Source organism: Trachurus japonicus, chromosome 21 (assembly GCF_045865225.1).
Source record: "Trachurus japonicus isolate A0001 chromosome 21, Traja_1.0".
NCBI lineage: Eukaryota > Metazoa > Chordata > Actinopteri > Carangiformes > Carangidae > Trachurus > Trachurus japonicus.
In genome coordinates this window covers 13,891,176-13,912,870 of record NC_140927.1, presented here as the reverse complement: position 1 = coordinate 13,912,870, position 21,695 = coordinate 13,891,176, and the positions used below count along the sequence as shown (strand labels likewise).

General features: G+C 43.0%; 1 protein-coding gene across 8 annotated transcripts in view; it reads right to left on the bottom strand.

The window, feature by feature from the left end:
* map2 (microtubule-associated protein 2) overlaps nucleotides 1-21,695 on the bottom strand; it is a 96,577-nt gene that overhangs the window by 13,478 nt on the left and 61,404 nt on the right. For 4 of the 8 annotated variants that reach the window (XM_085765838.1, XM_085765833.1, XM_085765835.1 and 1 more), the window contains exons 5-15: nucleotides 17,453-17,542; nucleotides 16,553-16,627; nucleotides 14,034-14,249; nucleotides 12,243-12,530; nucleotides 7,879-11,136; nucleotides 7,537-7,779; nucleotides 6,631-6,768; nucleotides 5,248-5,309; nucleotides 3,599-3,743; nucleotides 3,134-3,190; nucleotides 2,604-2,911 (exon numbers count right to left, since the gene is read on the bottom strand). In XM_085765838.1, coding sequence (XP_085621964.1) covers nucleotides 2,604-2,911; nucleotides 3,134-3,190; nucleotides 3,599-3,743; nucleotides 5,248-5,309; nucleotides 6,631-6,768; nucleotides 7,537-7,779; nucleotides 7,879-11,136; nucleotides 12,243-12,530; nucleotides 14,034-14,249; nucleotides 16,553-16,627; nucleotides 17,453-17,542 — 4,880 coding nt within the window. Of the gene's footprint in view, nucleotides 1-2,603; nucleotides 2,912-3,133; nucleotides 3,191-3,598; nucleotides 3,744-3,922; nucleotides 4,055-5,247; nucleotides 5,310-6,630; nucleotides 6,769-7,536; nucleotides 7,780-7,878; nucleotides 11,137-12,242; nucleotides 12,531-14,033; nucleotides 14,250-16,552; nucleotides 16,628-17,452; nucleotides 17,543-21,695 lie in introns of all 8 variants that reach the window. The other 4 variants (XM_085765831.1, XM_085765832.1, XM_085765834.1 and 1 more) reach the window with 2 other exon arrangements.

Sequence of the window (21,695 nt, the reverse complement as noted above, 5' to 3'; positions counted from 1 at the left end):
TTGACTGCTGGTGATGTCTATTATTTAAAATCTTGAATCATTTTTGTATTAATTAACCACATGACTCTCTCTTAGCCGAAACCGCATCACTGATAGCTCATAGTTAACTTTAAAGGGATACTTCACCCAAAATCGATAATTCACCAATGTTCTACTCATTGTCATGCTAACGAACGGTTTGGAGAACTTTCGGAGTCATCAAAACGCTTTTGGAGTTCCAGGGGGGGTCCGGCTGGCAACAAATTTTCATATAATGGCGGCGGATAGTGCTCACTTTTGAATCGTCCAAAAACACATACTATCAAACATCCAAATACCTCCATACTGCTTGTCCGTACTGACCCAAGTGTCCTGAAGCCCCAACATGAAAAAGTTGTTCGAAAAAAATAATTTGATCTCTGTTTTTAGCCTTGTTGTAGTAGTAGCTCCCAGTGGCTCTATTGATGTTTGTGCGCATGCGCGAGATTTGTTACGAAATGTTCTTCCGTGTTTACATTCATGGTTTACTACGATAGGCACTCTAACAACGAAAATTGGCGAATTATCAATTTTGGGTGAAGTATCCCTTTAAGGTTACTAGTTATTACGTAGGAAATAATTCAATAATTCAATTAATGTGTGTATCTACTAAAGAGGGAACCCTTGGTCGTCTCAGATGTTCACAGGCAAACATACAGTAAGCAGAAACGACCTGATCATGGACCACAGCTACAAGACTTCAGGTCAAACATCTCCCCATGTTGCACTTCATGGGGAACACTGGATTACTTGGGCTGTCAAGTTTAACCCTCATAATGAGTCAAACTGCATAGTGTGACATTTTGCTGCAAGATCCTAAAAGAAACACACACACATACCCAAAGTAAAAGCTGGCAATAAAGATTTGTAAGATTAAAGAGGCAACTTGTCATCTGTCTTACACTCTGCGCAGCTCTCACCCAAAAGAGATTTGCATGAAAAGCACAGCATTACCAGCTTTAGCATTGTCGCCGATTACAACCCAGCATGCATGCTAGCACACAGAAGCGCGCATGCACACATGCACAGAGACTCCACTCGGGCCGTTTCTCCTGCAGATGACAGGGAGGCATTTGGAACATGATCCCTCCCTATTTTGTGGCTGGCTGCACAGAGCAGTGCAGCGACCTGGCAAGTCATAAAGATGTCAGCCAAGTGCTTAGACTCCTAATCAGATCATCAGTGGAGGCTTGTAAGAGCTGATGGCTACAGACACATTGCTGTTTTCATTACTGTGCTTCCTGTTGCAGTGCTGACTTTGTGTTTCAGAACAAGATATTTGTCAAACTGTAAGATACACGCTCCCAAAACACGCTGCTAATGCAAATTTTGTGGAAAACGAGATTTGAAATGCAGATTTTCTTGCTGGAGTGCTGCCTTCACTTCACAGAGCCATGGGGACAAACGCTGCTCACTGTTTTGACGTTCAATGTGACGTCAGACTGAGCTCACGTATATTTTGAAATTTGAATGAAGCCTAAGAGGCATGAGAGTAATGACATGACTACAAATCTGACATCATAGAGATTGTTACTTTTCATCCGATGATCCATGGATGGAAACGGTCATCTGACCTGAGACACATTTGGTTGTTCTGTTTGTATGTTAAGTTGCGGGCACCCTGATGGAGCACCTACTGCCTTAGTTGTATAAAAACAACTGCTACTCACTTAACACAGTAACATGGACAGCTCTCACTCTTGTCATGTGAGAAATGTTAAACTGATATTGTCAACTTTTAGTACTGATTTGGTTCATACATCTGCTTTCCAGCTACATGCTCAACTCACTTCACTGAGCTTTACTCATATACTACAAATAGCTACTTGTAGTTGCATATAGGGACACCAGTGTGAGTTAATTACTGACTGGTAAATCAAACAATAAACTTAGTGTGTGTAAAAACTTTAAATCACTGTTTTATGAAAGTCCCTTGAACTTTGAGGGTCCGGTGAAACTTACTTCCTTCAGTTTTTCCTAGTATGTGTGAGAATTAAATTGTTTTCTTCCACAGAACACTATTATTTCTTAACTCACTGTTCTTTTCTACTGGTGAGTCAGCAGGATGATTGGAGGCCGAGCAGTAGAAAGCAGGGGCTAAAAGACTAAAGAGGACTATGAGTGTGACACAGGTGGGACAGAGGGGCCATGGGAAATAAGCATATCAAAGCAGAAATTAAGGCAGAAGACATTACACAAAAAGACACATTAACACAACTGTTAATATTGTCCTTAGAGCATACCAGTGGTGTATAGTCTACTGTATTGTATAGCCTACATCTACAACAATCTGCCACTACATTGAAACCAGTTACTGGTTTTAATATAATGGCTGGTTTGTGTGTTATGGACCTTTGGGGAAACTGACACAAATTCTTCATATTTACATATTACTTGCACTAACAAAAACTCAATGACAGTTTCTGTCTTTAACATTGTAAAACAGAGACAGGTAGAACAAAAGCGTGAAACACATGACAACCAGATAAAAGAAGAACGCAACACTGCAGAAATGATATCAATAAAAGGCTAGTTAAGTCAAAAAGCAACAGGTTTTGGGAGGAAGTGTGGAAGAAGAGTGTCACCTGTCCTCCTTTGGGCTGGTACTTGATATTCTCCGTGGAGCCGATCTTGGACCTGACGTTCTTGAAGTCAGGCAGTGGCTGGTTAATGATGCGGAGCTGCTTGGGTGTGGTTGCAGGCGATTTTGGCGGGGTGCGGACTACGGCCACCTTCCTCTCCTGGGAAATCAAGCTGAGGGAGCGAGGTGTTCCGGGGGTCCTTGAGGATGATGAGTAGCTGGGAGGGGTCCCTGGGGTGATGGCTGTGGAGCCAGGAGTGCGGGGAGTGGAGTGGCCACTGCGAGCGGAACGGGAGCGCATTGATTCGGTAGCTGGTTGGAAGAAGTGAAAGGGTTAACCCTGTATAATAAAATCCTGTCACTGCAAGAAAAATTATTTAACATGCATTTTATAATAACAACTTATCATTACAGATGTTTTGTACCAATTTACTAAGAAGACTTGTACAACCTAATAAAATCCGTTGCACTAATCCTGTAAAAAACATTTTTAGCTATTATCACACAAACAGAGGTATAGAAAATCCCCTCTACCTGTCATACTAGGGGCTCGTCCTGTCCTATGCTCTGCCCTCATCTCAGTGCGAAACGCTACAGAAGGCAAGAGAGGAAAGATTTAAGGCACAACAAAGAAGAAGAAACAAAGGCCGATTTACAAGCAGTTAAATCCCACATGCATTCACCTGGATCTGTGCTAAAGAAATGTGTGTTTCTATCAACCTTCAAAGACGTTTGATGCACACTGAAGGCAGGTCTTGTTGAAATAATCAAAAAATGTAAAAAAGGCTTTTGAACTACAGTAATAGATGCCCACTTATCTTGCTGGGAGCATGTTTTATAATTCATCTGAAAGCTTAATATGTATGTATTCAAATGTAAATGATCACAGTAAGTTTTGGAGAGTCTTCTGAAAAGTTATATTGGTTGAATCAGATGTTAGCTTTAGGCTTTCTAATGCCACCTATATAATGTGACTTGATCAGAGGAGCTGCAGCTTACATGTGGGCCTGCGGGGAGCCGTGGAGCCGGAGCTGGTGATGGAGGTGGAGCTCTCCTCTTGGTCGTGGTAGCCACGGCGACTCAGGATGGAGCCGTGGTGCCGTGGCAGGGAGGACCTCTTGTCTGGGCTCCGTGATCCGCCGTCCTGTTGGCACACACCAGGGACAAGACAGGATTTCTCAGACCGAGGCAGCAGCTCCGTTGGAGGTGAAGTGCACAATATGACAAAATGAAAGTACGTTTTGAACAAATCATAATAATGGTCTGCTCAGATCTCCAGAACTTCAGACCTGCAGCTACAGTTCTGCTATACCAAACACCTACCTTGGCTATGAATCTTTGTAAGATTGGGGAGCCTAGAGGCTCTGCTGAGGCAGGGCGAGGTCTATCTAATGATGAAGTCACTCTGGATATGGAGGTGGGGATCTTTGTTAGTGGCAAACGCTGGAAATGGCACTGAGATGGTACAATGATGGCATCGGGTGGGTGAGTAGCATGGCACCAAAATACAGGACACACCCAGGATGGAAAGAGAATGGTGGGAGAAAAAAAAGTGCTTAACATGCATTATCAGAGCACAAAGATCTGAAGTACCGTGTATGTGATGAGGAATGAAATATTAACACCAGATCTTGTGTGCTTAGCACCCAATCATAGCTCAACAACACAGCCATACATGCAGTCATTCTGAACACGTCATAAAGGAAACAGAAAAAACAATGTTGATCTGTGATAATGAAAACAAAAGACAAAGAATCTGCACAGTTCTGTTCACCATGCACATGCAAGATTTCACTGCTATCCGCAGTTAGAGATGTATCTGTAGACTGTAAACAGAGAGTGTGCATCAAAAGTGGAATATGATGTGGGCTCAAAGTCACAGAATACACTTACAGTATGCAGTAATGACATGACATTCAAGAAATGCAGAAACTGTGTTATTTTAGTCACAATAACTGTCATTACCATGGTGGAGGAGTAAAATGGAGTCACGACCACAGCCGCTGGAGAAATGTCACAGGGTGATTCAACACCCACTCAGCAAAAAAAAACAACAACACTCTAAATGGATCTGTCTTATCTACTTGTGCAAAAAACCCATTAAACAAGGCAACAATAGCAAACAAAAAGCAACAGCAACCGAACGATATAAATATTTTTCATTAAAATAGGAGGGAAAAGTGGCGTTAATATAGAATGCAGTGTGCTGTTTTTGGTGCAGAGATTAGGATTGAGAAAGAGGGGAGACTTGTTTAAACTGCATGTGATGTGTTTATCTGAACAGATTAGTAGGTTGCTCTGGAGGCCACAAGAGAAAAATATGTTGACAGATTTTTAATGAATCTTAATTCTAGAGATAATTATTCTGCATTATTAATGTGGTATTGTTTCAGTTCATGCACCGACGATGCACACAGGAAGCTTGTGTATTCGTGACTCCATGTCAGTAGCAAGAGGTTGAGGTTTGAAATGTATCACACCAACGACAATGAAAGAGACGGCAGACATGTTGGCAAGTCTGGTTTTCTGGTCAGTGATAGGTGGCATCTCTTTGCCAGTGAATCCTGGCAGTTTTTTTCCCCTCTCTTAGTGGTTCAGGGGACACACATTATGCCATTGTTGGGCAGGCAGAGTTAGAGTATACTCACCGATGCTCTGTCACGAGACTGTCTTGCGACACTAAGAGGCTGGCGACCGTCTGGTAGGGCCTCTGAGGGATGGAGAGAAACAGAAGTTTAAGACAAATCAAAATGAAGAATGTGTTCATTTTCAGAAGCGAGAGCCTTTGACGTGTTTCACTTTGCAAGATTAGTACCATATTTTTCTTTATCCTTTTCAGGATTTTTGGTTTGGAATTATAAAAATGTAGGCATCCAACTTTGTGATCTAAAATTTGGCATTGTGAACTATATGACAAATTAAATGTTCTGTGGGTGCCAGTTGCTCCCCCCTTGAGAGCTTGGTTCTGTAAAGATTTGGCGTGATATCACAGAGAATGGGGGATATTGTATTATGTAAGGCAATGTTGGAAAATAATCTAATTGGGGCAATGCAGCAGTATACTGGGCTTTCATCATCAGTGACACAGAATCCAGTCCGTCAGGGGAAAATGAAGTGCAAACTGCCTCTGGGACACAGCAGCATTACAGAGTCTTTATAGTAGCAGGTCCCTTAGAACAAAACCATGGATTACTAGTTGCTTGGCAACCATAGGTTGAAATGGTGGTGGAGTGGATATGTAATTCTTAAAAAGACCAGAGGGGTCAGAGAGGTTTTATTGCTTGCATGATCAAAGACTATGATCATCAGAGAAAGCTTGAAATATTTGAAACAATGATAGAAATGAGAAGCATATCAATGTGAGGAGTGGGCAGACCACCAAACAGCTGGAGCGCATAAAGTCACTGCTGGAAATGGTACATAAAGATGCATTAAGAGTAATTCAACATTAGCTGAAAAATCTAAGCTGTGCCCAAAATTGCACTAAATGTACAAGTGCAAATGTGAACTTAAATAGGACACTACCTGGCATGGACCGTGCTCTTACTATAAAGTGTGCAGCTGTATAGGAGGATTAGTATTAGTGAGAATGAAGTGAGTGAATGTGACAGGTGATTTCAGACACAGCATTTGAATTTGTTTACGTTGCTGCAATGAGAGTGAGTATACCTGTTAGGTGTGGTTACAGATACATGAAGTGCACGTGCACATATAACAGTGCTCATGTAGTGACATAGAAACACACATTTATGCAGAGGTTTTCAAGTTACTTTTCATGGAACAGAATGAGTGAGCAAAAAAACAACAACAAGAAAAATAAAATAAATCAAACCAAATGAAACGAGAATGACAGTCAGTTTTTTATTGTGTTTGAATACAATGAAACCTACATGACAAATACAAACCAATAACAACAGAATGGAAGCTGAAATCAAACGGAAGCTGAGAGTGGAGGTAAAATGCAGTGAGAAGCTGGTCCTCTGGTGACTCTGCAGCACCAGGTGTGTGACAGACTAAAGGCAAAGTGTCACCTGTGGTTCTCCTCCTGGGGCAGGAGTGGTGCTGGGTGGGGCGGGTCTCGCGGACTGCTGGCTTCATCATGCTCCTCCTGGATGGGGACTGGGATTGAGTCTCCATTTTTTTGGTAAGCTCAGCCTTCCTTATCACTGCTACATTATCAGAGGAAACAGGGTCATTGTCAGAAGCAAACGGGAGCAGAGACTGAGGCTGATGTAAAAAAAAATATGAGGAATGAAAAATCCCCCCTTTTAAGTTCTAGTAATTGCTGAACTGCACTTAAAGCAGATATCAGTGGCACGGCCGTTTCGGCTAATGCTGTGTTCAAGGCAGGCTTTTGAAACCGTAAGTTACAGCTTCAAGTCACAACTACGACTTGGTAGCGTTCCAGGTAACCCGTAGCTCGTGTTTTTACCGTCCTGTTGTCTGTGAAAGTTCCCTATAACGGCCACTCGTAACTTCCGACCCGTGAACTCGTACCAGATCGAACTGGTATGACTTCACAGGAAGGAAAAACACAAAGTACGAGTTTCCTTGAACGCACCATGAGTTAGCAGCCCCCGCCCTTGTCAGGCATCAATTGGTCCTCGTGCTACGTCACCACATTCACGCGCATCCCTTGGCTGCACACACAGCCCTTCATGCCGTTCTCTCTCCTCATTGGATAACACTTGTATCCCACAAGGAAAATTTTCTCCTCGGGTTACAGCAGAGCAGAGTGACGGAGAGACTCGTGTTTAGGCTGAAATACTTCATGTAAGTGATTGCTGACGGAAAATAGGACTATTTAGGACTTATATTAACAAAAACATTCCACTGATATCTGCTTTAACAACAGCTGGTAGGAAACTATTCAATCTAAGAAAAATAAATGAAAAACAAACCACATGAAGTCAAAAGGAAACTGAAGTGACGAGAACCTTTTTTCTTCTTGAGGTCCTCTCTGGGGATGAAGACGGGTTCTTTGCGGACAGGCTTGCGTTCTGGTGTGGAGATTCGACCTCTGGCCCGCCCTCCTTTAGCCTTTGGTTTGACCGGCTTCTCCTGTTTCTCTGGCTTCTTTTGCTGCGTCTGCTTGGTGGGGGCCACAGCCGGCTTTTTGACTGGGCTGGGCACGTTGGGCAAAGGCTCAATCTGCTCTGTTAGCATACTCTTATCGTCATCTGCAATGTGGAAAAACAGGACATGGTAAAACATAAAACAGGATTTTATTTGAAAAGGGGGAAAAGGGGAAAAATGTGTAAACCACTAAGAGAGCTCACCTTGTGTGTCAACCCAGGAGCTGTCCAGGATGGAGTCGTCCATCGTAGTCTCATCTCTATCGTAGCTTTCTGTCGGCTCTTCTGTTTCACCTGTTTGGGCGTCCTTCTGGGGGGACGAAGGGGTCTCAGGAACTTCACCCACCTCCTCTAGACTGGCAGCCTCCATGTCCGCCTCCTGGGCTAACTCCACGGACTCCTCCTCCTCCTCCTCTTCCTCATCCCCTTCCTCCTTCTGGCCAGCGACACAGACGGCTTGGGCCTCGGGTGGAGCCGAGAAGCGAACGCTGTGTCCCGGCTCCTCCGCCTCATCGATGGTCTGGACCACGGTGATGAAATCGTCTTCCACCGTCACCACGGACTCGATGGCAGCGCGAGTCTCTGGGATCTCCTTCGCTCCGGCCGCCCCAGCTCCTGCTCCGGCTTTCTCTTCGTCTTCCACTACTCCCTCTTCCTTCTGCTCTGCCGCCACGGCTTTTTCAGCTTCTTTCTGAGCAGGAGTCGCGGCCGCTGGTTGCTGTTCTTTCTCCTCAGGCTGGTCTGCAACCTTTTTCTCCATCTCAGCCATTTTTTCTCTCTCCTCCCCCTCTTTCTTTTCTTTGTCTTCCTTCTCTTTTAGTTCCCTCTCGAGTTTCTCTTTCTCTTCCTTCTCTTTTTGTTCTTTCTCCTTCTTTTCTTTCTCCTCCCTCTCTTTTAGTTCCTTCTCTTTCTTTTCTTTCTCTTCTCTCTCTTTTAGTTCCCTCTCAAGCTTTTCTTTTTCTTCCTTCTCTTTTAGTTCCCTCTCGAGCTTTTCTTTTTCTTCCTTCTCTTTTAGTTCCCTCTCAAGCTTTTCTTTTTCTTCCTTCTCTTTCTTTTCTTTTTCTTCCTTCTCTTTTAGTTCCCTCTCTAGCTTTTCTTTCTCTTCCTTCTCTTTAAGTTCCCTCTCTTTCTTTTCCTTTTCTTCCTTCTCTTTTAGCTCTCTCTCTATTTTCTCTTTCTCTTCCTTCTCCCTCAATTCTTTCGCTATTCTTTCTTTTTCCTCTCTTTCCAGTTTTTCTCTCTCCTCATGCTCCTTCTTTTCCCTCTCTTCTTTTTCTTTCTTTTCTCTCTCTTCCTTTTCTTTTCTCTCGATTTCTTCTTTCTCTTTCTTCTCTTTTTCTAATTTCTCTTTCATTTCCTGCTCCTTCTGTTCCTTTTCCTTACGTTCTTTCTCTTCCCTCAGTATCCTCTCTGCCTCTTCTTTCTCTTTCCTTTCCCTCTCTTCTTTCTCTTTCTTTTCTGCCTCTTCCCTGACTTTATTCTCTGCCTCCTCTTTTTGCTTTTTCTCAGCTGCTTCTCTCTCTTGCTCTTCTTTTACTTTTCTCTCTAACTCCTCTCTCACTTTTTCCTCTTTGTTTATTCCTAACACAGGTGAAGGTGTTCTTTTGGGGGAGCCATAAACCTCTCTTTGTTTCAGCTTGGAAGGTGAGAGCACGGGGGAGAGCAGCTTGTCATCGTCGATGTTGCTTTCCACAGAGGAAGCAGGTGAAGTTTTGACAGGCCTAGCAATTCGATCCTTGGCCACACCAGTCAGCTGGTACACATCTTCAGCATCCACTTCCTCGTAGGCCTCCTGGTGAACCAGCTTCACCTTCTCTCGTAGCTCCTGAAGTTCTCGTTCCTCTTCTAAACTGAGAGGCCTGTCCTCCATCTCTAATTTGCGGATCTGCCTCTCATAATCAGCAATCTCGGTCTCGGATGCTGAGCCTTCTCCACTGGCTTGTCGTTCAGTCTCACTCGCTGACCTTCCTCCTTCTTCTAGAGTCACTGTGACAGTTGGTGTAACGAAAGACTCGGCTTGCTGGAAAGGTGGAGGTTTAGACGGCTGACCATCTGCAATCTCTTTGCCTTTTTCGTCAACAGAGCCTTTTCTCTCTGCCTGCTTCTGGTCTGTTTCTTCAGTGGCGTCAGCCACTCCTGACTGGTTCTTATCCTCCATAGATGTGTCCCTGACAGCTAATTTTCTTGCCTGCTCTGCCACTTTCTCCTCCAGAACAGAGGGGGTGAAGGCCTGTGCAGAAGCATTTGTTGGGCTAAACACATCTGCAGGAGATGGCATGGGCCCTGAATATTCACTGAACACACAATAGCCCATTTCCTCTAACTGGCTGTCACTTTTCCTAGCCCCAGGACTCTGTTCTCCTGAAACTAGACTGGCCAGTGGGTCATCAGCAAAGGCAGGGACATCAGCTTGGATCGACTTTCTGCGGGTAATTTCCGGGTCAGTGTTTTCTGATGCGAGTCTGGAACGGGTACCGGCAAGGTCCAGCATCTCAGGCAAGTCTTGTGTCATCACTGTACCATTTTTATAGTTGTTCTTAGAGGGCTGTGGTGATTCTGGAGACTCTGGTTCAGCACCGGGTTTTGAAACTAACTCAGCGGTCCTTGGAGGGGATGAGGAATCTGAAGTTATGGAGGCTGCAGTCTCCAGGATGAGCGGAGGGAAGGCTGGAGGCTTATCCACAGAGGGTGTAGTGACTGGGAGGTAGTCTGCTGACTCATCTAGGCTTCCACTGGTGTATGACATGATATCTGTGGCCAGTGGGGAGAAGTTCCTAGGTCTGCCTTGGCCACTCTGATCCAATGCTCCAATGGTAATGTTAAGAGAGTAACTCCTCTGCTCTAAGGCCAGTTTACCTGGGGAAAGCCGACATTCATTACTCCTGTCAGGGGGTGTGAACACTGCTGTGTCACCCGCTGTACTTTTTTTGGTTTCCTTTTTATCCTGGGCCTCGGCTAGCGTGCTGTAACTGATCTCCTGAGAGCTGGAATCAGTTGTACTCTTCTCTTCACCAGCTCTGCTGAGTTCGTAATAACCCTCGCCCTTACTCTCATCAGCCTCTATAGTCGATGTTTCAAAATATGCCGACATGCCAGATCTGTCTCTTGCCTCTGTTGCTGAGTCTCCTCCTTGAACTTTGACTCCAACTGAAGAGAAGTCAGAAGTTGCACCAATGCTGCTCAACTCAACCACCTCCACTGATGGCTGCTTCTCTGACACTGTGATGGGTTCACCATACGTAGGCTGTAGCATGAGTGGTTTGGCTGATTCTTTGGCTTGGTTTTGAACATTCTGAGGTACAAAGGACGGCATATCCATGGTGGGGCTCTCTGGTACAACCCGTTCACCAGCAAAGAACCCTTGGATCTGGGGCTCAAAAAACTCCTCTGGGCGTTTCTCTGATCCAATGCTGTCTGGACTCATGGACCCACTCTCCTGCTTGTCTGAGTCCATCTTCAAAGCTGAAAGGACATCTGTAAGTTTGCTGTTTTGATCAACATAGAAAAGCATTGCTTGGGCATGCTGCGAGTGGGATATAATATTGAGGCAAGGACCTGGAAAGCCGTTATTACAGAAACAGGCAAAGCTGTCCTCAGAAACTTACAGCACAATGATACGGCCATCACTGAAGAAGTACGGCGGGATTATGGGGTCCACCAAGTCACAGATGGATGAGAATATGGCATGGTATGTGACGGAACCGGCATGAGGAAACTGTGATGCTGATTTATGGGAAACAAGCAATAACAGATGGGATGATGGATATCCATGCAACTCTTCAAAACATCAGATACAAAGAGAACTAGCATTTCTGTCATGTAGGAAAGTGTAAGGAAATGTTTTGAGATCTTTTTCAGTTGATTTGTGAGTGTTTTGTTAAAATCAAATTAATTTAAGGTCTAATAGTGACGTTCAAATGTCACTGCATCATAAAAGGAATTTTAGTAGAGCGCTGCTGGTGATGACAGAGAAATGCTGCATGCTGTCACCAACTGACAGTGACAAAACAAACAAAAGGCGATAATGACTTTGAATTTTGCTGATAAAATAACGCATTCAGTGAGAAATGGATCTAATTCTAACTGTAACACACTGAACATGAGACAGCCAACACAAAATCCCCTGCAAAACACGTACACAATATAATGATAGTAATAATAATGATTCTTGGTAAAGTGCATAGCACCAGCATACCAGCACCAAGCCATATGTAGATATAATGAGGAACCTGTAAGCTTGTAGCGGTAACAAAAAGCACTACCACGTTCAGCAAAAGTTTATCATACCAATACGAAATGCCCGGCCTCAACGACCACAGCGAGAAAAATAAAAATGCAAGCGCAAATATAACACACGATCAAATCAGGTTAGGTTAAATAAATGTGACTCTTTTCACCAACAAGCCTGTGTTGCCTTGCAGCCGCAGCAGAGCGCAGAGTTATTTGCCATTCCACCTGAATTACAATGTTTATGTTATAATGCTTATGGGTTCCCTTTGACACTGGTGTTTTTATACAGTGGACAATGCGGTAACATGCAGGCAGGGAGAGCAGAGGGCAGGACACACCTGTCTCAGGGCTTTCCTCACCCTCTGCTTCCTCCTCCTCTCTGTCCATAGCGCTTTCTGCAGCAGCACTAACTGCTTCGACCTGCTCCAGGTCTAGGTCCTGAGCCTCGTCTATGGCCTCTGCCTGCTCTAAGGAGTCTGCCTGGGGGCTGTCCAGCTCAGGCTCTTCCCCACTCCATTGCTGCTCATCAAGAGCTGCCTCGGACTCTGCTGCCTCTGCACTCTCCTCCTCCTCCTCCTCTTCCACCTCCTCCTCGTATTCAGCTGTAAGAGCCTCCATGGTCTCTTCTTCTCAAAAACAAGGTGAGAGGGGGAAACATTAAGACTACAGGCAACACAGACTTGGGTTATGTGAGAACACAACTTATGATGGGACACTTTCAGCTTTGGGAATAGATGACCTAAAGTGCTAGTCTGCTCACACATAAAGGTACATTACACATAAAGTACAGAATGCTGGTGCACTACAGTTAGTGTTTTTTTTCTACCTTGGGTGCTTAGTGTACAGAGTGTGTAAGGAATCTATATCAATATATAGCTTCAAGGCAATATTATTTCTCTTATCTGTATTTACTGTATAATCAATAATCTGTTTTAAAAAAAACAGTTTTCATTTCTCTCATTCTCTTCCACACTCCATGGCTGCAACCTGGTCAATGACATTGGCTTTACAAATATCTTCTTTGCCACATGGTTAATGAATGAATACATAGATTGATAAAAGGACTGGCATATACATGTACTATACACTCATTTCGATACTGTTTTTATGTGTCTCATCCAGTTGCTAGAGACAGAGGTATTGCAGGAGTTGAGGTCTATCAGTGTATTCAGTGGGAGAGGGCAGTGTTACTGATTGTTATGGAGGCAACAGAGACCTAAGAGAAGGCCATGTTGGTTACTTGTGTCAGCCTAGTGGAACACATCTAGTTCCTTGGTTCTGTTGATGTAATTGGGTAAACACTTTTAAAAAGAAGCATCCTGTATCTTGTTTTTTTTTTTTTCGGAGACCATAAAAACCCCCCAAAAACTAGCGTAATAACTAATATAGTAATGTATACTAATGTAATAGTTTATGTGGATTTAGGTGCTGGTGAGTGTGTGGAGCTGAAAGTCTTGGTTGTTGCCATAGTGTGCGAGTAATGTGAGTAACTAGGGATGAGTATAGAGGCTCTGACATGGTGCAGCATTATTAAAGAGATGAGGAGAAGTCTTGAGGAATGAACCAAAGCACAATTCTGGGAGATGATTCGTCAATAGAAATTTGAGTGCAGAGGTTATCAGGCATGCAGAATGTCTCTGAGATATTCATAAAACCCTTTTGGGCTTTAAATCATTTAAATTTTTAAAAGTCAAGCCTGGGGTCTTACTGGTGAGAACTGTAGTGTCCTGTGTCCACTGACTGAATCACAATAAAACATTGTCCTGCTTTAGAGACATCCCTGCTATGTGTCGGACTTTATGACATGGCAACCACAGGTAGCAACAGCTTTGAGTGAATAAACAAATGAAAAAAAAAAGAAAAGAAATATGACTGTTAAACAAATATGAAATTGCTCAGATTTTGAGTGAACAAACATCACAAGGACGCACAAACACACACACAGACGGACGAAAAGACGAAGAGACGAACTGACGGACGGATAGACGGAAGGACGGAGGGAGGGAGGTATGGAAGGAGGAGGTCAAAATCACAGAAGAGGGAATTGGTGTTAAAAGGAGAAAGGAGAGAAAGAAAGAGAGCATGGATGGAGGGGGGGGGATGGCAAAGAGGAACCATGCGTGGTTCACCTTCAATCTGTCTAAAGGCCACGGCCTGCCCTGTGGGGCGAGAGCCCGAGTGCGTCCACTCTGGGCTGAACAATGGGTGCTCATAGTACTCCTCGTCGGAGTGGTAGGGGTCGTCCTCGGGCACGGAAACTGAGATGGAGGGGGCGAGGAACTTGCACCTCTCCCGAGAATTTTGGAAGCGGCGCAGAGGGCCCGCCTCCTCCTCATCCCCTACATCTACAAACAAGACAGACACAAGGAGAAGAACTGCAGGGAAATCTGGACACACAGACTGAAGAGAGAGAGAGAGAGTGAAGAGGAGGAAAAACACAATGGAAAACAAAGAAGAAAAGAAAAACAAAAATGGAGGACACACCAAAGAATGTCCACTCCAAAAGTGATTGATTCTTTGAAAATATTCACTGAATGCCTATAAAGCTGACACGTTTGCATACTTTTTGAGTTTTATTTTAATTTTTGACCTTTTAAATAGTTAATAGTCACAATAGCCTTTTTTGTTACAACATACTCATTCAGTTTGTGCATTAAGGGTTTCTTTTTTGCATCCACTGAGAAAGAAAGTGAAATTCTGTGGAATGGAAGCAAGATATTTGTGTGGTTCTATTGAAATGATTTATATTCCATATCTAATCTGTATCTTTTTATTTATAATATTTAATCAATAGTTTATCTAGAGACAGGAGTGATCCTCCAATTTCTAATATAAAAAAATATTTATATTGTTTTTATATTTAGATTATTTCCCTAATAAAGCAATAAGTAACATTTAAAGATGGACATTTTTTGCAGTGAAAGGGGAGATAAAGCTCAAGGAGAGAACAAAAAAAAAAGAGGCAAATTTAACATATGCAACAAAAACAGAGAGTCGCCAGAGAGGGGGATGCAAGAAGAGGACGAGATTTGATTGAGAGCAAGAGAAACGTAACACACACAGGACACTGACAAGGAGACAATGACATGCAACTCAAAAGTTCACGGGGCCAGCCATACTCTGACACCAGCAGAATCTGTCTGGTGGAGATATCAACACAAAATGCTTCACAAATGAATGATCAAATATTAATACAAGACTTACAATGAAAAAGTAAGGAAAGACTACCTAACAGCTTTGATATTAAAATAGCATTAGTTCCTAGTTCCAGTATGAACAAAATCAGTGGCACATGTTTTGCCAAACCTCTACACAGCTCTTCAGACACCTTCTGAAAAACCTCTGCATAGCTAAAAAGGTTACAGTACTGTATATTCAAAAGTCCACCACCTGACCCTGAGGTGACCAAGCCCTTCAGCACCTACTTGTTGTATCATATCTGCACATTTAATGACACAGCGATAACTGAACCTCTAACGCTCAATCTGAACAAGAACACAGTCACCTGAGTATGCAGCCAGGTACTAACCTCTACGATCTGAACTGTACAAGCGGCAAAAGAGACTGTCTGTATCTGGTGCATGGCTGGCCCACCCTACAGACACGCCTCATTACATTTGACGTATACAGAAAGGCAAAGCATAAAGCAGACAGGAATTTTAGTTGTAGCTGCAACTATTTCTTGCAAGCAGCTGCACAAGAATTACTGCATAGTCCAAAATAAAATTGGGAAGTGATATATAAAGAAACACAGAACAATTTCTGTTAAGGATTAATTGTAGGTAAATGAGCTACTTTATCCATTTATGAACCAAGCTTTCTAAACCTTGTAACACCAAAAGGCTACCAAACCGTTTACCTCCGAGCTAGTACACCAATTCAGGCTAGCTCACTAGGATGATTCAGTAAACCTTGATTACATTTCTACATAGTCCTATGGATTTATCATACTAGTTAATTTACTATTTGTTTTTGTTTTTTGTCATTAGACCTCAGTCTTAGCCATAAAAGATGGTTAGCTTCAGCTGGAGGGTGCTTAAACTGCTCTGATCTGTAGTCACACACCCCCAAAAAAACACATACAAAAAGACTGACGAAAAAACACAACACTATGTTTAGACTGACAAAACACAAGACATTAACCAACTGAAAAAGACAAACAACAAGAAGTTGAAGGATTACCTAAATTGGCTGTCATATTAGTGTGTGGAAAGACAGCGAGGTGTGGAGGTCAGAGTGGGGGATGAAAAAAAGAGGAGTGCACTCAATGTAACAAGGTGGTCATGCATGTGAGGCTTTCTGTCATTAAGAGAAAGATGGTGATGACAATGAAGATACAAGTTGTATCTGTACCAGATGTACAATGAGGAGGAGGAAGCAGGATTTCAGAAGAAATGGATGTCTGAAAAATGGAAAACATGTTCCTGCTTTTAGCAAATCTGATATGTAGAAGGTATCAATGTGTAGTTTTTGCTCCCTAGACGTTGGGTATGTCCTGAGACAGGGCGGGCTGAGGAGCAGCACCCTGAGAGCCAACACACATCAATGTGCTGGCGACCACAAACCTCTACAGCTACCGTCATGGGAGAGAAGGAAACCACACTCCTCTCCATTTGACACAATACTCTCATAAACACAGTGGCCCTACCTTGTTCCAGAGGACCAAAGTGCTCTGCAGCAGGTGAGGGGGGAGGAGAGGGAGGCAGATTGGTGGTGTCTTCAACTGCAAGTGGAGGGAAAGGAAAGAGGAGTAAAAGGTATAGTCATGTAACTAAGGGCTTGGAGCACCTGCAGCCGGGGGTACTTCATGTACTCTTCCTTTGTGTCAAAATGTTGCACATACATTACCCACAATGCAACTAAACTTCTGACAGTTTGGTTGGAGATTCAATTTTGTTATGCAAGTACCAGCTTGAGCAACTAGCTCCAAGCTGAGATCAGCAGTGGGCTGCAAGTGACATTAATTGAAACAATTTATCACAATTCAGAGCCATAAAAATGTCTCTAGAGGCTTAATTTGCTTGTTTTAATAAATCTGTGTCTACGGTATCTCATAGTCACTTGTTACAACATTATCAAAACATGCTTATTCCTGTTTCAGTGAGGTAAGCGAATGCAGCAAAGCCTACAACTGTAGTTCGCTCAGGCATCAGGCAGACAACTGCTGCTACGCTGCTCACCTGACCACACTGCTGCATCACTCTGCACAGTTGTAGGTCTAGGTTCACATGGGGATTTTTCTTTTCTCTCTCCAGTCTCTGCGGCGAAGAGCTTGGCGTATGCTGTTTACTTGTAAATACGCTCTTCTCAAGATAAACAAAAACTCAATATTAACATTTATAAAGAACGAATTACGTAGGTGCCCTGCTTCCACAGTGTAGTGATAATGCAGAGCTGGAGACCTCTATAGGATTTACACAGCCTAATGCCGAGCTGGGACTGGCTCCATCCTACTGTGACCGCTGAATGGAAGAGAGAATGATGTATGACCGTGTGTGTGTGCGTGTGCGCGTGTGTGTGTGTGTGTGTGCGTGTGTGTATGGTTTACCTGATGGCAACCTTTGAGTCTCCTGTTCTCCCTTCAGCACTGCCACTGCCTCTGCCGTTACTTCTTGCACAATCCGGGCTGACACTTGTTCTAGTACAAGCACACACACACACACACACACACACACACACACACACACACACACAGTCAATCATATAATAAACCTTAAGGATCTTATAAAGTGACCTAAGCTGGATATACTGTAGTGCTCAACCCCTCTGTATTGTTGTGGGCCTGCTGCTCCCTGGTCTCCTATCAGTGAGATGAGCCATGAAAACCTCCACTGGGGAGCACCAGGAGGCGTCCTAATCTGATGCCTGACATTAAGGAGCAGCAGTTCTACTCTGGCTCCCTCCAGATATCCAAGTCATTCACCCTATCTCTACTACGCTTGAGCCCGTCAACCTGCAGGGGAAGGTGCCTACGTCGCCGGTGTCCACGGCCTCGTTCTTTCAGTCACTCGCCAAAACTCGTGACCATTGTTGATGATCAGAACGTAGATCAACTGCCAAGTCGATAGGTTACTCACAGCTCGGCTCTCTCGTGAACAATGCCAACTTCACTGCTAATGCTGCCTTGATCCATCTGTCAATCTCCTGCTCTTTTTTTTGAGAACCAAGAAATAGTTGAGCTCCTTTACAGGGGGGTCAGTAACGTACTGTACCCCCTAGGGCTAAAACTCCTTCCACTGCCCAACATCACCTTCAGTCCAGGTGAAGTCCTGTTATCTGAGAAGCTGGACAGCTTGCCAGAGCTTCTCTGAGACCGAAGAGAAGTATCATGGCATTTATTTGTATTAAATACCAAGTCTGGCTCAAGAAAGACGCAATAAATCTCCAGTCCTCACTGCAGGCGATCCTGGTTCGAATCTCGTGCCGAGCAGCCCTATCCTGCGTGTCAATTAAAGGCAAAAAAGCCCTAAAAAATATACTTTAAAAAAAAAAAAAAAAAGAATATTAGGACAATGGCTCCTAAGTTAAGTCTGTAAAATGTCAGTATGACAATGTGAGGCAAGGTGAAGCTACTGTAGGTGATGCTCAGTCAGTAGCGATATTAACACTCATGTCACTCAAAGCCTGAGATGAGAGCCAATATGAGAGAGCTGTAAGAGTTTCCTTAACTGTAGGGGTGCTCGATCTGCTGGTGAAGGCTGCGAGTGTCACCATGGAAACCCAGCATTCACAAAAAATACAAACTAAAATTAGAACCTGGACCGGGCAAGAGTGTACAGTGTAAGGTAAAAAAACAAAACAAAGATACTTATCCCAGAACTAAGGTATAGGCTGCAATTCCCAGTCTGCAACATTTCAATGCAGTTTACCTGAAAAGTTATGATGTGTCATGTTTTTTAATCACTGACATCACACCATCACATCTCAGCTGAATATAATTCCATAATGAATATTAACATTTTGCCTTTGTTTATCGGCGAGAGAACCAGAGAGAGTAACACAAGCAAAGTATCATCTACATTCGTGAAAGCCACATGTATGCTACACATTTTATTGCGTTAACTACCGGTACTACACCACCGGATGATTAGATGTATAGCTTTCTAATTACATTTTAATTATGTACTGTAGACCGTTCAATAGATTTTGTAAAGGACTGGACCACATCATTAGTCCTACTTTGATAATTTGCTGTAATGCTTCCAAACAGTGCATGCACATAAGAAAACAATCATTTTGGTTTGATTGTGCATATTTCATTGCAAAATCATATTATCCAAATCTTTATGTAATTGGATTCTAGCACAACTGTGCCAGTCAACCTGGGTGGCAACAGATTTAGTGTGAGATAAGGTGAGCTCTTTGATGCTGCTGAATATTTTCAGCTGTTTGAATGATCGCAGTGGACTATGAAGTACGGATTACAATACCCTTTATCCTCTTTTATCTACTCAAGGTGAAAGGTCTACCATTTCTGAAGATGACACTGAAAGGCAGGTACTGTACCACTTGCAGATAAATAAAATTCAACGCTAAATCCAGTCCTTTGCAAGAAATTTGAAGTAAAATTGCACTGAACCTTTTTTTTTATGACGGTAGTGTCCACATCCACTGAGGGAAAAGGTTTAATCTAAAAACTCATGAACAGCAAACAGTAGATGAATTTTACTGAAAGAAGTGACACTCTGTGATCTACGCATGTTTAATATAGGAATAGGAGATCAACTTTCTTCCAATCTGAGAGCAAAACATCAACAATTTTAACCGTCCTCTTCATTTAAGCTCACATCTGTCTGCCTTTATGCACGTAAGAATCAGTTTAAATATAGTCTGTCATGCGAAGGAGCGCTGTGCAGTTCCAATCAAACCTGCCTTCATTTGCATAGTAACAGTGGTTATGTGGGATTGGGTGGCAGTGTGATGCTTTTACTGCTGCCGTTTTAGGACCTTTTTCTATCCAGCATCACCCACACATCAACACAAACAAGCTGGCAGGCATACACACACGTACGATTACGCATGTACACACACTTCTTCCGGGAACACTTAACACATCCCACTCACCAACTCAAAGCAGCCATTTCCCATTTCTCCATAGCAAAGTGCAATAAACGTGTACCACTTATTGATTGCTTCCAGACAAAGTTCTCTCTCCTAGTGCTGGAAAATAGCGCTGAAACGTGTCTGTCATTGGGTGTACCATGACTACAAACAGCCCCTAGAACTGATACCTGGGGAAAAAGCACAAGCCTGTGTGAATGGTTTCATAGTGAGACAACACCTTGTGTGTGTGAAGAAGGAACATTAGCTGTCTCTTCTTAGTCTCTGAAAGAGAGAAGTAAATACATAAGGAATGTACACTCAACACGAGCACAGAACAGTGGAAGTGCTGGTTAATTGTGTCAAATCAAATCAAAATCAAAATAATCAATCAAAATAAACTTTAATGTCCCCGGAGGGAAATTTGTCTTGGACAATCAATGCTGTACATCCTGCAAGACAATTTTAAAACCATACACCATTACACATACTCACACACACACACACACACACACACAAAACCAGCAGGGATCACTTACAGACAGTACGACTAAGTTCACGGTTCATACAGAGTAATAAATAATTATTGCACTTATATTGCATCTTGCCTCAGTATTGCCACAGTCTCTGGGTTTTAATTGCACCATTTCGTATGTGTGGACTCCACCATCAACATTAATTTAAAGGTGCCGAGGGAATAAAATATACATATATTTAAAAAAAAAAAAAAAATTGCTAAATCACATGAGAGTGTTGACCAGCTGCAGGTGAGGTGGTTTCACCTAACCCTAATCCACTGAAAGTGCATGTAGTGACAGCTAAATGAATGTCCCCTCCAAAAGAGAAAGAGAAAATGCTTACTACGTACGTGCTCAAGCATATGGCTCTGGACATTTAAAAAAAAAAAAAAAAAACATATTTCTCAGACATAGGTTTAAAGTGACACTCAAAAGCATAAATCAAAGTGTGGTTACTCTTTATTAGGATGAACTGCCTGCAGAAGGTTTACAAAGTGATTGTAACAGATTATCAGTTGAGCTTTAACAGTTCAACTATTTCTCTGAACCCTCCCCTAAGCATTAGTTGGTTTGGCTGATTTTTTCTGTATACATTGTTAAAAATTAGTTGAAGATTATCCTCAACAAAAATAGTGAAATGTTACAAATACATTGAAAATCCTCCAAATAATATAAAGTAATTTCACTGGATGCACTTAGACATTATTGTTTGTTTTCCAAAAAAAGAAAAGAAAAAGAAAACAATCCAAAGACATGCACATTCACAGTGCTGTGGAAACGACCTTGTCACATCCATACCTAGCTGGCAGTGACGAAGCTAGTCTGGTCTGGTCTGGTCAGCTCAGCAGTTATATGACAGAGTGATGTCAAGTGACATAGCTGCCTGCCTTTAATTGGCTTTGACAGTAGAATAAACCACATGCACAAACAGCTGCTTTGCTATCCAGCCTGCCTGCACCGCATCTTTAGATCAACATCAGCAACCAAAAGTCACACCGCATGCACACGCTCACGCACACACACATTCTCTCCCAATGAAGTAAAAACATCTTTTACCTGATTAGAAAGACTGAAGCTGAGCACATTCACTCTCTCCCTGAGCAGAGACTACGACTGGGAGCCTTGAGTCAACGCATCACACAGCCAGACTGCAACACAAACACACACATGTACCCCCTCTCTCTCTGTGTCTCTGTGTCTCTGTCTCTCTCTCTCTCACACACACACACACAC